General features: G+C 38.5%; 1 protein-coding gene across 2 annotated transcripts in view; it reads left to right on the top strand.

The window, feature by feature from the left end:
- DGKH (diacylglycerol kinase eta) overlaps positions 1-10109 on the top strand; it is a 170279-nt gene extending 160170 nt beyond the window's left edge. The window contains exons 28-31 of one of the 2 annotated variants that reach the window (XM_054391362.1): positions 310-429; positions 2523-2631; positions 3973-4103; positions 10020-10109. In XM_054391362.1, coding sequence (XP_054247337.1) covers positions 310-429; positions 2523-2631; positions 3973-4103; positions 10020-10109 — 450 coding nt within the window. The remainder of the gene's footprint in view (positions 1-309; positions 430-2522; positions 2632-3972; positions 4104-10019) is intronic. The other variant, XM_054391372.1, reaches the window with a different exon arrangement.
- Positions 10110-13309: the final 3200 nt, after the last annotated feature.

Here is a 13309-nt window from a genome sequence, read left to right as displayed (position 1 = left end):
CCAGATCAATTTCACTTTATGAAGACTCGTGATGATAGTGATTGGCAGCTAGGTCCAGCTGGTCTGCACCAATAGTCTCAGCTGCCTCAGTCATCCATTTGTGGTTGGGACCATACTAAATATAGTGTTAGGGTGATCTGATGCATCTCTGAAAGAAAATCTAAGTTGGGAGGATCATTTGTTCTCACCATTTGTTTACACTCTCTATGAAGCAGTCGTCTGTTTGTGTGTGGTAACAACATATCTAGATTTAAGTGTTGTATCATAATAAAACTAAAAATACTATTTTTCTGGCCTTTTTATAAACAGCAGTTAGAGTCTCCTCACGAAGAACTGTTGTCTGATGCTTTGCACAGTGTGGAAACAGAGTTGAGAAAACTTGCTGAGATTCCTTGGCTTTATTATGTTTTTCAACCAAACGATGATGAGGTGAGTGTATCAGTGTGAGCTGAAATTCCCCCCTCACAGCGACAATAACCAGGCTAGCTCAGTCTGGAAAGCAAATGAAAGCTGTATTTCCAAGCAAATCTACAATCTATGATGAAATGCAATGAATATGTACAAATATACACAATTCACAACATTTACAAATATATACAATCAACAGAAAAGCACAACCAAGCTCCCTTTGTTTCCCCCCAAAGGGGAACTTTCCCAAGGGCCCTCTATCCCAGGGGCCTCCTACCCCAAGACCCCCTGCAGAAAGCAGAGTTAGTTAAAAGCAGAGAGGCTGTTAACTTAGCTTGCCAAGGTCAGTGTGTTATCTTCAGCCAGAAGAGAAGCAGCAGCAGCCAGACAGCCCAGCAAGGAAGCCCCGACCGCCCCTACTTTGTTTTGAGTAGTGGTTCTTAAACATTTCTATCTATCCAATGGAAGTGTTTAGAACAGTCATTATTTTGCTTTCTTACACCCAATAGTGACTTATTTACATTGTTTATCTTTCTCTGCTTGAACTTTGCAAAGGAAAATTAAAAAGACAGTTTCAAACCATCACAGTGAGTTTGATTAATGCTTTCTGTTTCTAATTGAAATTAATTTTCTTCTGATAAGGAAGAGTAAGTTAGAATCTGCCGTGATCTGGAGAGGCAATTTCAGTCATGATGTTGGACCATTTTTGTCTGCTGTGAACAAGCATCTAAAGCTTAGAGCTTCTTGTTCTGCTCCCTTTTTCGAATGTAAAGGTTTTGAGTTTTTATTTAATAGATGTTGTAGGTTAAGGGAAATCAAGAGTTAATTGGTATAATCACAAAGAAAAGTCCTCCAGAGGCTAGAGAGTCCCAGGGGGACAGGCAGTTCATCCCAGGATATTGTAATCTATTATTCCATTCCGTTTTTCTGTATTTCTCTACTTAGGGGAGCGTGCAGCCAAATCTCTCTCTCTTCTCCCTGTCTTGGGACGTGCGCCCACTACCTTTGGTGGAGGAGAGGTTTATCTCTTGGCTTTGGCTGGCAGGGAGTTGCGAGCTGCACCACTGGACCTGTTGAAGCCTGCAGCAGGCCTGAGTTTAGTGGGGGGCACAGTTTAGCCTGCTCTTGGTCTTGCTGAGGCTGAGTGGGGTGGAGGTTTCTGGAAGGATCTGGAAGGTTTTGGCCTGGTGTAGGTCCAGGTGTATTCTTTTCACCTGAATGCCCTTTGTGTTGTCCTGGTTTGGGGCTGGACAAATCCTCTCTTGCCCCTAGAGGGACAAAAGAATGACACTCACACAGATTGGAGAGTGATGGAAAGCTTAAATGGAAAAGCAATTGGTGAAACTGCAAAACACTACAAAGCATAGTAGCAAAGAATCCCAAGTGTACAGAGTCCCTTACACCACACCCAAAGGCTTCCCAACTCTTCCCTTCTCCCACCTGAGGGTGTACCAAACTCTTCCCTTCTCCCACCTGAGGGTGTACCCAAACCCCAGGACTCTTTGTCCCCCCCCGCCACTGCTAGGCTAGTCTCAGGCTGGCCAGGTCTGAGACTGCCCCCCCTGCCTCCTTCTTCTCCTGGCATTAGGCCTAGACAGGCCTTGAGATACTCCCCCACCATTACCCGATAGGGGAGCATCTCCCATGGGAGCAGAGAGGGAAGAAAGAGAGAGAGAATGACTTTGCAGATGGATTTATAGGGCGCAGGATTTATGGGTAGAGATACACCGCTTCCTGTGCCCACCTTACTGGGTTGGACACTTGGAACACCAGAGGTGTAGCTTATGTGGCAGTAACAGGAGGCACCCAGCCTAAACTGCCACATGTGTGTATTTGTGAATAGAATTTCCATTTAACCTTCCAATCCAGTGTGGACCATTTTTATTTTTCTCCTGGGAAGGGGTAAAATATCTTTCCTGTGCTTTTGCTCTGGGCAGCTTGTGGCTCAAAATTAGGACAATAGATGAAACATGTATGGGGTTAAATCCTGACATTATTATTTATGGCAGTAAAATCTGGTCTTATTTTTTGAGATTGAATGAATTACCACCTCAAGCATTTAATTAGAGTGCCTTCTGTTAATTAAAGATAAATGTATCTCTTCTTTCATGCAGGATCCCCCTCTGGATTATGCTAAAAGAAACAACAGGAGTACAGTCTTTCGCATAGTGCCAAAGTTTAAAAAAGAAAAAGTTCAGAAGCATAAGACCAGCCCTCAGCCTGGTATGTGTTTTGAAATTGCAAGAAAAATAGTAGAATTAGGGGAAAATGTGATTTTATGGTTGTTTTTGATAAGAGGTGACATGATGCACTCTACTGTAAGAGTAAAGGCAAAGTGAAAAGCAGTGAGCTAACTGGCATCTTCTTTAGGAAAGCATTCAGTAGGACCCCAAGAATTCCAAGTGAACCAAGGAACTACTACAATAATACTTAGCTAGTTTTATCATGCAACAGGACCTGTGTCTGTTACATTTGATTAACTCATAGCAATCCAAGCCTCCTGTGAAGCTCCAATTCAGGTTTTCCAGGGTAGTTTCAGAAGGTGCACAATAGCTTTTATCACATTGGTTTTATTAACCAGTTATCCTTAAATTTCAGATGGTTTCTAAGTTCAGCGAGTGAGACAAATCAAATAAAAAATTATAGATAATACTTATTTTTTCATTAGACGAAGCTGAACAAACTCCACTCTCCTCTCTTTCTGTTCTTATCCATGAACTTGCTTCCTTAAGATTATGTCCAGGAGTTAATCAGTGATCAGATGGTCCTAAAACTGTTTCTACATCTTTGTCTTTTTAATGGACAGCTGGTCATAACCTGCAAAATCTTGTAGTCATTGATCAGACTTTTAGATTTCAGATTAGACTTCAGATTTCACTTCATTGAAAAACTGATCAACATTGAATAAAGTTGCAAAATTATAGTAATAAGTAGCATAACTTTTTTTTTTCCCAGTAAATGTGATCTTATTAGGACTAATGTGGGCAACTAACCTTAGAGAACAATGTTTTACAGAGAGCTTCTTAATGGCCTATGTAACACAGTAGCTTAAAGAATATTTGTTGCATTAATTAAGAATGCTGGATCCTGTTAATTAAAGCTGGACTTGCTTGCTGCCATTGCTATGTCTGAGAAATGGTTGATATTTTAATTTTACATGTTAATTAAGTTTTTGAAGGCTTCTGCTCTCCCTGGAGGACTACTAATAAATTAATAGTGTAAAGCAGAACATTAGTCTTTGCATCACTGTTCCTAAGATCTTTTAATGGGAACTTGTTGGGATATGAAGTTTTAAAGGCTTTACTGAAGAAACTGGAGTAAAGCTGAAAGCATGGCTGCAAAGCAAAGAACCCCAACTTTGTTTAGATACTTTCTCATGTTTACTGCTAACCTGTAACCTGCATGTAAAAAAGGAAATTGTCAGTTTTTGTGGAAATGACACCTCTAACCTTTCCCTTTGCTAGCACGGCAATTCTCTGTTTTCCACTCTCTTTGGCCTAACCTTTGCTTGTGATGCATTTGAGCATGTAGAAATTAAGGGGGTTTTGCTCTTAACTTTGGTAGTTCAAAAATGGGGCACAGATGAAGTTGCTGCTTGGCTGGATCTGCTCAGTTTGGGAGAGTACAAAGAAATCTTCATCAGCCATGACATCCGAGGCTCTGAGCTTTTACATCTGGAAAGGCGAGATCTTAAGGTATTTCCTTTGTGCTACTTTTCTGCTATTGACCATTTTCTTTGACAAAACAAGAACCAATTTTTCTTCTTCCCTGCACTTGTTATGTGCTTGTAGCTTGGCTTACACTGTGCAAATATGCAATAAACTAATATGCGCTGTCCTTTGGCCTGAACTTCTGAAGCGCTGACTTGTACTTGCAACCAAGAATATCTGTGTTATCTGAAATTTCCTTTTATTTTCTTTTTTTGCACTTTCTGTAGAATGATAGCATTACAGCTTTTCAGAAGGCATAGGAAAAACACATTTGATATCTTCCTGACATCAGTGTAATATAATTCAAGAGTTCACTGTTTCCATTAAACAGAATCAGTATGGATCAGTTGGAGGTGGTGATAACAATTTTGAATCTATCATCTACTGCAAGGTCAGCAGCTTTGAGCAGCTGCTTCAGGTGGTTTATTTGTATTGGATAGAGTGGGTGTGAGAAACATAAGCAGTTTAATAAATTGCAGCATTTGATTTGCACCGTGTTGGTGTTTGTGTGTTGAGAGACCTTCACATTAGCTTTTATTGTCCCTGGCCAAACGCTGCCTGATTTTAGCATTACAGATTTTAAAAAGAGCACTTCCTTTTGACTCCAAAATTGTAAAACTTTCTTCCTCTGATGGTCAGATTGGTAAATTTTGCAGGGAGAAACGTTACCTAGCAGTCTGAGGCTGTTATTTGAGCTTGCTGGTCTTTTTCAAGAATGACTTAAGTGCATCCATTATACGTAATAGAGACTATATCTTTGGGGATTCATTACATGATTTTTCTCTGGGAACTCAATAGTCATGAGCTCTTGATAATGTGTTTTGCAGCTGCTTTTCGCACATAGGAGGGGAAATAGGATATTGTATAAATTGCAAACAATTTACATTTAGAGTACAAGTCATTGCTCTAGCCATAGTGCAGTAGTGTCCAGGTAAAGGCAATATTTTCATACAAGTATGCTATTTTTTGTAGTTTCTTATATAATATGAAATCCTGATGTTATACGGTGGAGCTTGCATTGGGTGACTGTTGCAGTAGAAGGCAGTTGTTGAAGATAGCTGTATTGGAGATTCTCTATTTGGCTTTTTTGTATTATTTTGCCCTTTGGTATTAGATTGCCTAAGCTTCTTTGCATGGAAATTAAATTCCATTCTTTCAGGATAGTTCCTGACATGGAGGGACAATTTAAGGACAGTCCCTTTCTGCAAAAACATAGAAACAGAAAACTGTCCAAGTAATCCACCAAAATGTTCCAGTGATAGATGTTGCAAGTCCATGTTTTGAAGGGACACTGAACAAATTTAAATCTTAACTGGGGACGTCAGCATCATCACAATGGTTTGCTAAAATATTTAAAAAAAAAATCAAGATGTCAAAATTGTTGGATTAAATAATGGTGGATAAGATCAGTGTTAAACTAGACATGGCTTCTGGTACCAATTTGACTGCATGCCCAGAAGACTGTATCTGCAACCAAGCCAACATCTGCAGCAGGATAATCATCAACCTGTTGCTAAGATTCATAAATAAATAAACAAAACCCCATAACAAAGACCTATACCCTGAAATATCTAAAAATTTGTCTTAGAGCATATTTTTATAGAGACAGATTTTTACTTTCTCCTCTATCTAGTGCTGCCTGGAAGCACACAGGAGGTTTTAAATGGCTCAGCATAGCTGGACAAGGAGTTGCTCTATATACCATTTGCCATGGGAATAGAATCACGGAATCTTAGAATTATTTGGATTGGAAAGGACCTTAAAGATCATCTAGGTCCAACCCACTTGCCATGGGCAAGGGGCACCTTCCACTAGACCAAAGGCCTATTCAGCCTGGCCTTGAACACTTGCAGAGAGAGGGCATCCTTCTTCTCTGGGCAACCTGTTCCAGTGCCTCACCACCCTCACAGTAAAGATTTTCTTCTTCATATCTAATATAAATCTACCTTCTTTCAGTTTAAAACTGTTACCTTTTGTCCTGTCACTGTGCTTCTTGATAGAGCCCCTCTCCTGTACTAATAGAAGTCTTGCTCTAGAATCGTGCCATCTGCTCATTAACAGATACCAAGAGCTTCCAAAGCTGCACTGTTTGTAAGGTAGGCCAGGCTTGTGGCCAAGCATGGCTTGTGCTCTGTGTAGCAACACTGAATTTAAAGAACAGATTTTAGTAGTTGTCCTGTTCATTACATGTGGGTTGTGATCTCTGCAGGGACCCAATTAAAGATGGCTCAGTGAGCTTGCAGTTTTCTGCCCAGTGATCTGAGTTGGTAATGTGGTACCTAGAAAAAGAGGAACACATCATAAGCTGCCCTGTTAATTTTTTCCTCCCTTTGGTTGTCAAGCTGTGCAGACGAGTCTTCAGTGTTCCTGTGAGCTGTAACCTGCCTACAGCCTCTCCTCCAGCATAAGCTTGTGCTTCCTGCCAAGTTAAATGGACTTGACATTGATTCACAAGCTGTTAAGTCATGTGCAACAGATTTACCTCTATTACCTCTCATGTATACAAGAGGAAAAAATCATTGCCTGTTTTGACTGAATCCTCTGGAACTACCTTTCCATCTATGGTCAAAAGTAGAAATAAAAAGCAGTACAGAAAAGAATTTGGTGAACATCTCTTCCTGTGCATGCACTACTGAAATAGATCAATACATTGACTGAAAAATTGGACACTTCTAATTATATTTGTGCATAGCTTGTGGCTTCCATTCTCAGTTAGCTCTCTGTGGCAACTGGCAAAGGAGAATCTCCAAAAGGTATCAGGTACCTTTCTCTACCCACCCCCTGCAAAAATAACCTTTCTCCAGCCTTCAATGCCTATTTTTATTTAGAGGAATCTTAGACTTTAACGTTCATGTGATTTTTCTTTCACTTGGGGAAAGGTTGGATAGTGAATTTCTACTGTGCTGATGAAATTGTAGAAAAAAGCCTATTTGTGACTTTGGTTTTTAACCCTATTTTACAAGCAAACTCACTGAAACTAGACTTTTTTTTCTAAACCAAATGCTGGCATTCTTATCATTGATAAATATGTTGCTACGCACGCAACTTAGTAATAATCAGCACCACACCATGTTTGGTAGGACGAGGATGCTGTCTCCTTGGAACTCCACAGCAATGTTGATTTCCTTGGAGAAAGAGTTTTTGTGCCTCATGTCAGCTTCATGGGCAGTGCCAGCCAAGCTGGAGTCTGTGCTGAGGACTGCAGCATTTCATCGCTGTGTCTCGCAGTAGTGCATTTTGAAAAAGTTCTTGCATGGAAAATGTCTAAGATTTGTTAGACTTCTGGCATGCTAGATGGCTTTCGACATGGGGAATGCAAGTAGGGTAGGTTTCTCATCTGGAAGATGTTAATAGTAGGGAATGTTTATGCAAGTTGTTTGGTCATATTACGTTGGTGGTATGTTTGGCCAAAATACGTGGGGCAAACCTGGAATAAATGGGTTCCTGGCTAAGCAGACAGGAGCATAGTCACCATAATATAATGCAGATGAAGAACTCTTGAGAGCTGTTACAAGAATTTTCATCAGCATTTTTTGCACACCTTTTTTGTGTGTGTTGTTTTCCAGAATTTTTTGAGCCTTACCTGCTGAAGGCCTAGAGATGGCAAAGTGGTTAGGGATAGCAAAATGAGAAGGGATCCTGCAGTTTTAAGGCTATAGCTGGGGGGGGGCAAAGTTATTTTCTTCCTCAGACTCTAGCTAGAGTCTTGTTTTCAAAACCGTATTTTAGTCAAATTGATTTTTTGTTAATTAGATAGCAATTAAATATAGAGAGATTATGTAAAGCAAGATCAAACTCCTGCATGCACAAAAATGCAAAGGTCTTTGGGTATCTTCCTTCCTGAATGATGTGTGGTATGCTGCTGTAGCAGATCCTTTTATAATCTGAGATAAGAGAATTTCTGCAAGCTTTCCTCTATCAGTAGTAAACAGAGAAATCTAGATAGTGTTTAGTGTCAGTTTTCCTCCAAAACAAATTATTCAGTTTATCTTTTTGCTTGTTTGCTTGTTTTGGCTTTTATTTCACCCTGGAAATGGGGCAGAATGTATCAGAAGAGTCCCAAAAATTGTGGTGAGGCTTTTGAGACTTGCTGTTCTAATTTATATTACTGAACTTCAACTTGGAATGGAAATAAAACTGAAATCTCTTGCCTCTGAAACATAGGTTTTGATGATGCAATGTAAAGCTTGCTGGAAAAAGTGGCTAAGTTTTCTGGGAATTGTCTAATATGATTCTTTCCTGTGATCTTTTGAAATTGGGCAGCATCTCATTATGTTGCTTATCCAACAGAAGTGCTACTTGTGAAAAATGTTCCTTGTGAAGAATTTGCAAGTTCTTAACTTCTAATGTGTGTGGCTTCTCATGGTTTGGAAAGTATTCTACAGGTTTTCCCTTATGTAGCATCTCCTCCATAGCAACTAGGCTCTTTCGGTAGTTTCAGTTCTCTGGTGTATTTTTGATTCACTGGAAAATTAACTTTAGCATTAAAAAAAAAAAAAAATTCTATCTGTGCTGTGATACCTTTAAAATAAAACAATTAATTCATGCCCATCTTATCGCCCTTTTCTCGCTTTGGAGAAGTGCAAATTAATTGCATACTAACACTTCAAAGTAATATAAAATACAGGTTTTCTGATGTTTCTGTGACTCTAGAAAGGTAGATACAGTTTTTGTGTAGACTATGTATAGAATATTATCTATTGTTTCATTTTTCTCTCTGCATGAGAATAATTAAGTTGCTTAACTGCACTCATTTCAATGTCTTTGCAATGCAAAGTCTTCTGATTAAAGGGAAAAGATTTCTAGTTCAGAAAAATAGTGAAACTTTTCTAAATTTTGTAGTAGTATTATTTATTTTAAACCTTAGGTAAATAGATTGTGATTATTGCATAAATAACTAGTGTTTGACACTTGCTCAACACCACTAACACAAAGATTTTAAAGGGGTTTTTCAAAGCTGGGTTTGGCAGCTAAGGGAAGCAGATGTCCACTAAACTGAACTGAAAAATCGTTATCACAGTTGGGGAGCATTAGCACAGCCAGGCATCCCAATCTTCTCATCTGACCACTGGACGAGTCAAAATTGAAAAAGAATGCTAATAAAGCTGTTGTTATATTAATACTGGGAGGAGTTTGCTGCAAAAAATTGTCTGTTGTCGCTCATACAGAGTTGTCCCAGCAATCAATATTAGGAGCATTTCATCTGATGGGATTGCTTTAGTGGTGGCTACAAGGAGATTTATGCTAGTGCTTTTAACATTTTCTTTTGGGATATGACTGTCATGTCTCTAAGAATTTTTCTTGCAGCTTATCAGGAAGATCCATGATTGGAGACAACCTTTTCCAGAATGAAAAGCAAATGCTTGCTTTTTTTATTGCTCTCTTAAGGGAAGTTGTCCTACATGCCTGTAGTTGTTGCATCTACTTTTCCTTGAGAAACTAGGGATACGTGTGTTTGATTATTAAAGCAGACATCATAGGGCCTCAGATCAAGTAACACTGCTGGACAGAAGCTCTAATCCACCACATCCTACCAAACATTTGATTGCTGTATTAGAGAGGAGGGGGAGATTGTTCTTTTTTTTTTTTTTTTCCCTAGAAATTGTGAAAGGTTTTGGTACTTTTAAGTCAAGCGAAAGATGTTTTTGACAGATATTGCAGTGCCATAATTTCAGGTAAGTAATCTGCTGTCTGCAGGATAGAGAGGGATTCATTGTGTCCTCTAAGCAATTTTTTGTTAGGCACCACTGTTAATTCCATAGAATCTTTTTCTAGTTAATGTTGATTGCAGTGAGCACATTTCTAGACATGTGTTGCATGGCTAGATCATAAACAATAGTTTTTTCTTTTCCTTTTTGTAAATAAATGTCCTTCTTTTTTTTTTTTCTTTGATTTCTGTAGGACCTGGGGATAACGAAAGTGGGTCATATGAAGCGAATTCTCCAGGGAATTAAAGAGCTTGGCAAAAACACCCCTATGTCTGAAGTGTAATTATGCTAGTGCTCTCCCTAGCAAGAGATGAGAAAGTTGCTGGAGAAGCAAAGCTGTTGCAGGCACTTTGCTGTCTGTGTGGTTTACTGAATGGAAGAATAAGCACCAGTGTTTGTACAGGCTACTGTCTCTGAATTCTTGTATGGCGAAGAGCTTGCTGCAAGAGTACAAAAGGATTTGTGCCAAAAAAAGGTGGTATGTTCTGTGAAGATGTTGTGTTGGTGTGCAAACTTGGCCAGTTCAGATAAGCACATTTTGGTAAATTGGATTGGTTTATGGTGAACTGCACTGACTGGAAAATATTTGAGAAATGATCGCTTTGCTTACATACAGCTCAGTACGCCTCTCTTTATGCTGCAGCAAGATACCACTGTACAGCATAAGGTTGTCCAGTTATCCTTCCAAGGCATAGCTCCACAAAACCTCCTGTGCAGGAGACCAAGAGGTTTTTGAGGTTCAAGACGTGAGCCTAGCAATGCTGCGGGTACCCAGCACTCGCTGGCTACGCAGAAAGGGGGAGAGTATCTTGTGATACCATGAATGCAAACTGTAATGCATGGTGTGCCTGCCTGAATCGTCTGTTGTTCTGTTGCATGACACATCTGATACTTCAAACACTTGAACAACTTTTATATGGGTTTGAATGGGATTTAATTTATTACTACTTGAGTGTCTTTATTTTTCTCCTCCAGTTTCAGGCACTTTTCTATTCTTCAGTGTTGTATTATGCCTAAAATGTGTTCTACAGCAAAGGATGTGAGGGTATGGAAATATAGCATTTGTGCCATATTCAGCAGATTACATGCATTATACATGATTGAAACACTGTACAGTTAGATTTTGAAATATACCATGTACAGAAGGTATATCAGGTAATTAAGAGTATTTTTGAAAGACAGGTACCTCACAAAAATATCAATTGGCTTCCTGCATGGAAAATCACAAAGAATTTCTCATGGTGCATTTTAAAGTAGTTATTGAGTTCTCTTAAACATCTGTAGCATATTCGAACTTTCAGGCACTAATGGTTTTATTTATTCTATTGTTCAAAAAGAAGGTTGAAAGATTAATGAAAATTTTTTACGGGATAATTAATCTTATTTATCATACGTAAGAAGAGTTTTAAAATGTAGTGGCTGATTTGATTTTTGTGGGGTAAGCTTTTACTCATTACTAATTAACTATTAATTTAAAAAATGTCTCTGTATGCATTTCTTTAGAAAGGCATCAATTTGTTTCTTGTCAGCACTCCTACATCAGTAGATCATTAAAATCCAACAAGCAGACTCTGAGGTTTTATACTATGCATGCAAAGATGAATCACATGCAAGTCATTAACCCATGAGTGTAAACAGGGTAAAAAATGAAAACCATCATTGCTTAGAAATTGCATTATACCAGAGTTTATAAGGTTATTTACAGTTTACTTAAATGAAACATAGCTTCATAATTGAGTTTCCTGGTTAATTTTTCACAAAAAATATTTATCTAGTAGAAAAATAAATTATGTTGTCCACAAAAAACAAACAAAACCAAACAAAAAAATCAACAACCAACCAACCTTAATTGTTTGAGATGATGTTGCACAGAATTGCCATCTCTTTGCTGTTTCTAAAAATGTGTTATTGCAGCACAAGGAATATTGGACTTTTATTTAATAGAGTAGCTTTGACATTTCTTACAGGTTAAAGAGTATCTTGTGATCTACTTATGTTTTCCTTGTAGGCAGCAAAGTTTCTCTTGTTTTTTTTCTCCTCTTTCACTTGTTTTTTCTCCTGTTAAAAGGGGCCAATGTCAAGTACATCCTGGTTTTGCTGTCCTTTCCTCATGAGTATGATTGGAGTTGTCCCATGGAAGGTAGATGGCAATCGTCCTTTGGAAAGTAAAATCTATTCCCCTCATTGTTTTGTTGTGAAAAAAAATCAAAAGGAGCAAGACAGACTTCATGTATATCCAATTACAGTACTCTGTGCTCTTGCTGCTGTAGGTTAAATAAACACCACTCTGGGAGCTCTGTGAACAAAATTGATTGTTCTGGTAAACAAACAAAAGCAAAAGACTACACTGATTAGGTTTTCCACAAAAAAAGAAAACCCCAAACCAAAATCCTTCTGCCAAGTGACATGATTTTCATGCTATTGCATATGCAAACAATGGAAAAATTGTTTGGTTTTTGTCATGTACTCGACATTCACCCCTTTAATGATGTTCAGGTGGCATCCATCAGATTTTAACAGGTTGTATGTCCTTTACTCTCTGCTTCTCTGTAAGCTATGCTATATTTTAATGTGCAGCAGCATTCTAATGTATCACTGTTATGGTAGACTATGTAGTCAATCTTCCTGGTGCATTCAAGGACATACGTGGAAGAACTTCCTTTGCTTTCCTGATTGTAGAGCTACGCTCAGCCTTGCTATATGCAGTGCATTAAGATAGGCTATGGAACAGGATCTCTTCAGGCCACTGTTGAGGTCCACATTGATGATATTAAAAAATGGGAGCTGCCTTTAGGCAGGGAAAATGGGCAAATGTTGTTTGTAACACAACTTTCTTATGACACTTCTCAAAGTACCTCAGTATAGGACAACTGATCAATTGTCTTTGTACAGTTTGGGGTTTTTTTTAGTGACCACCAAAGAATTTAACTTTTATTGTCCTAAGCAGAAGGGTTTTCTAAAATGTGCAAGTAGAGAGAGAAAAAAAAAAAAAAAAGTAAGCATCATTTATGCTGTATTTATTAGATGCCCAGGAGAGCAAGTTTTATGCAACTCTATGCCTTAGATTAATGTTGAGCATCAAATCTAAATGCATCTGACAAGGAGTCTCAAAATACTTGACGCGGTTTCTCTGCTGAGGTTCTGGGTTATGACTCTGTTTAGTCGCGCAGCTTTCCCAAAAGTCTTTCGAACACAGTGTAACTGTCTCATTTTTATTGTAATTTCCAAGTATTGGGGTTTTTCCTTAGTGCTGTAGAAGCCCTAGCTCCTAGAACTAAGGACATACGTAACTGTGTTTTTAATGAACTGAATTCCTAATAATTTAATCCTGATGTTTAAAGTGCTTCAAAGCATACATCTCAATATTTCAACAAAAACAAGGTAAACACATCCCCTAAAAGTAGTTAGTTTTTTAGGAAACAAGTCATCCTAATAGACCTTTTGGAGCCTGATTCAACATGCTAGATTCATCAAGACAAAAAT

Source organism: Indicator indicator, chromosome 1, assembly GCF_027791375.1.
Source record: "Indicator indicator isolate 239-I01 chromosome 1, UM_Iind_1.1, whole genome shotgun sequence".
NCBI classification, from domain to species: Eukaryota; Metazoa; Chordata; class Aves; order Piciformes; family Indicatoridae; genus Indicator; species Indicator indicator.
This window is presented reverse-complemented; position numbering and strand designations above follow the sequence as displayed.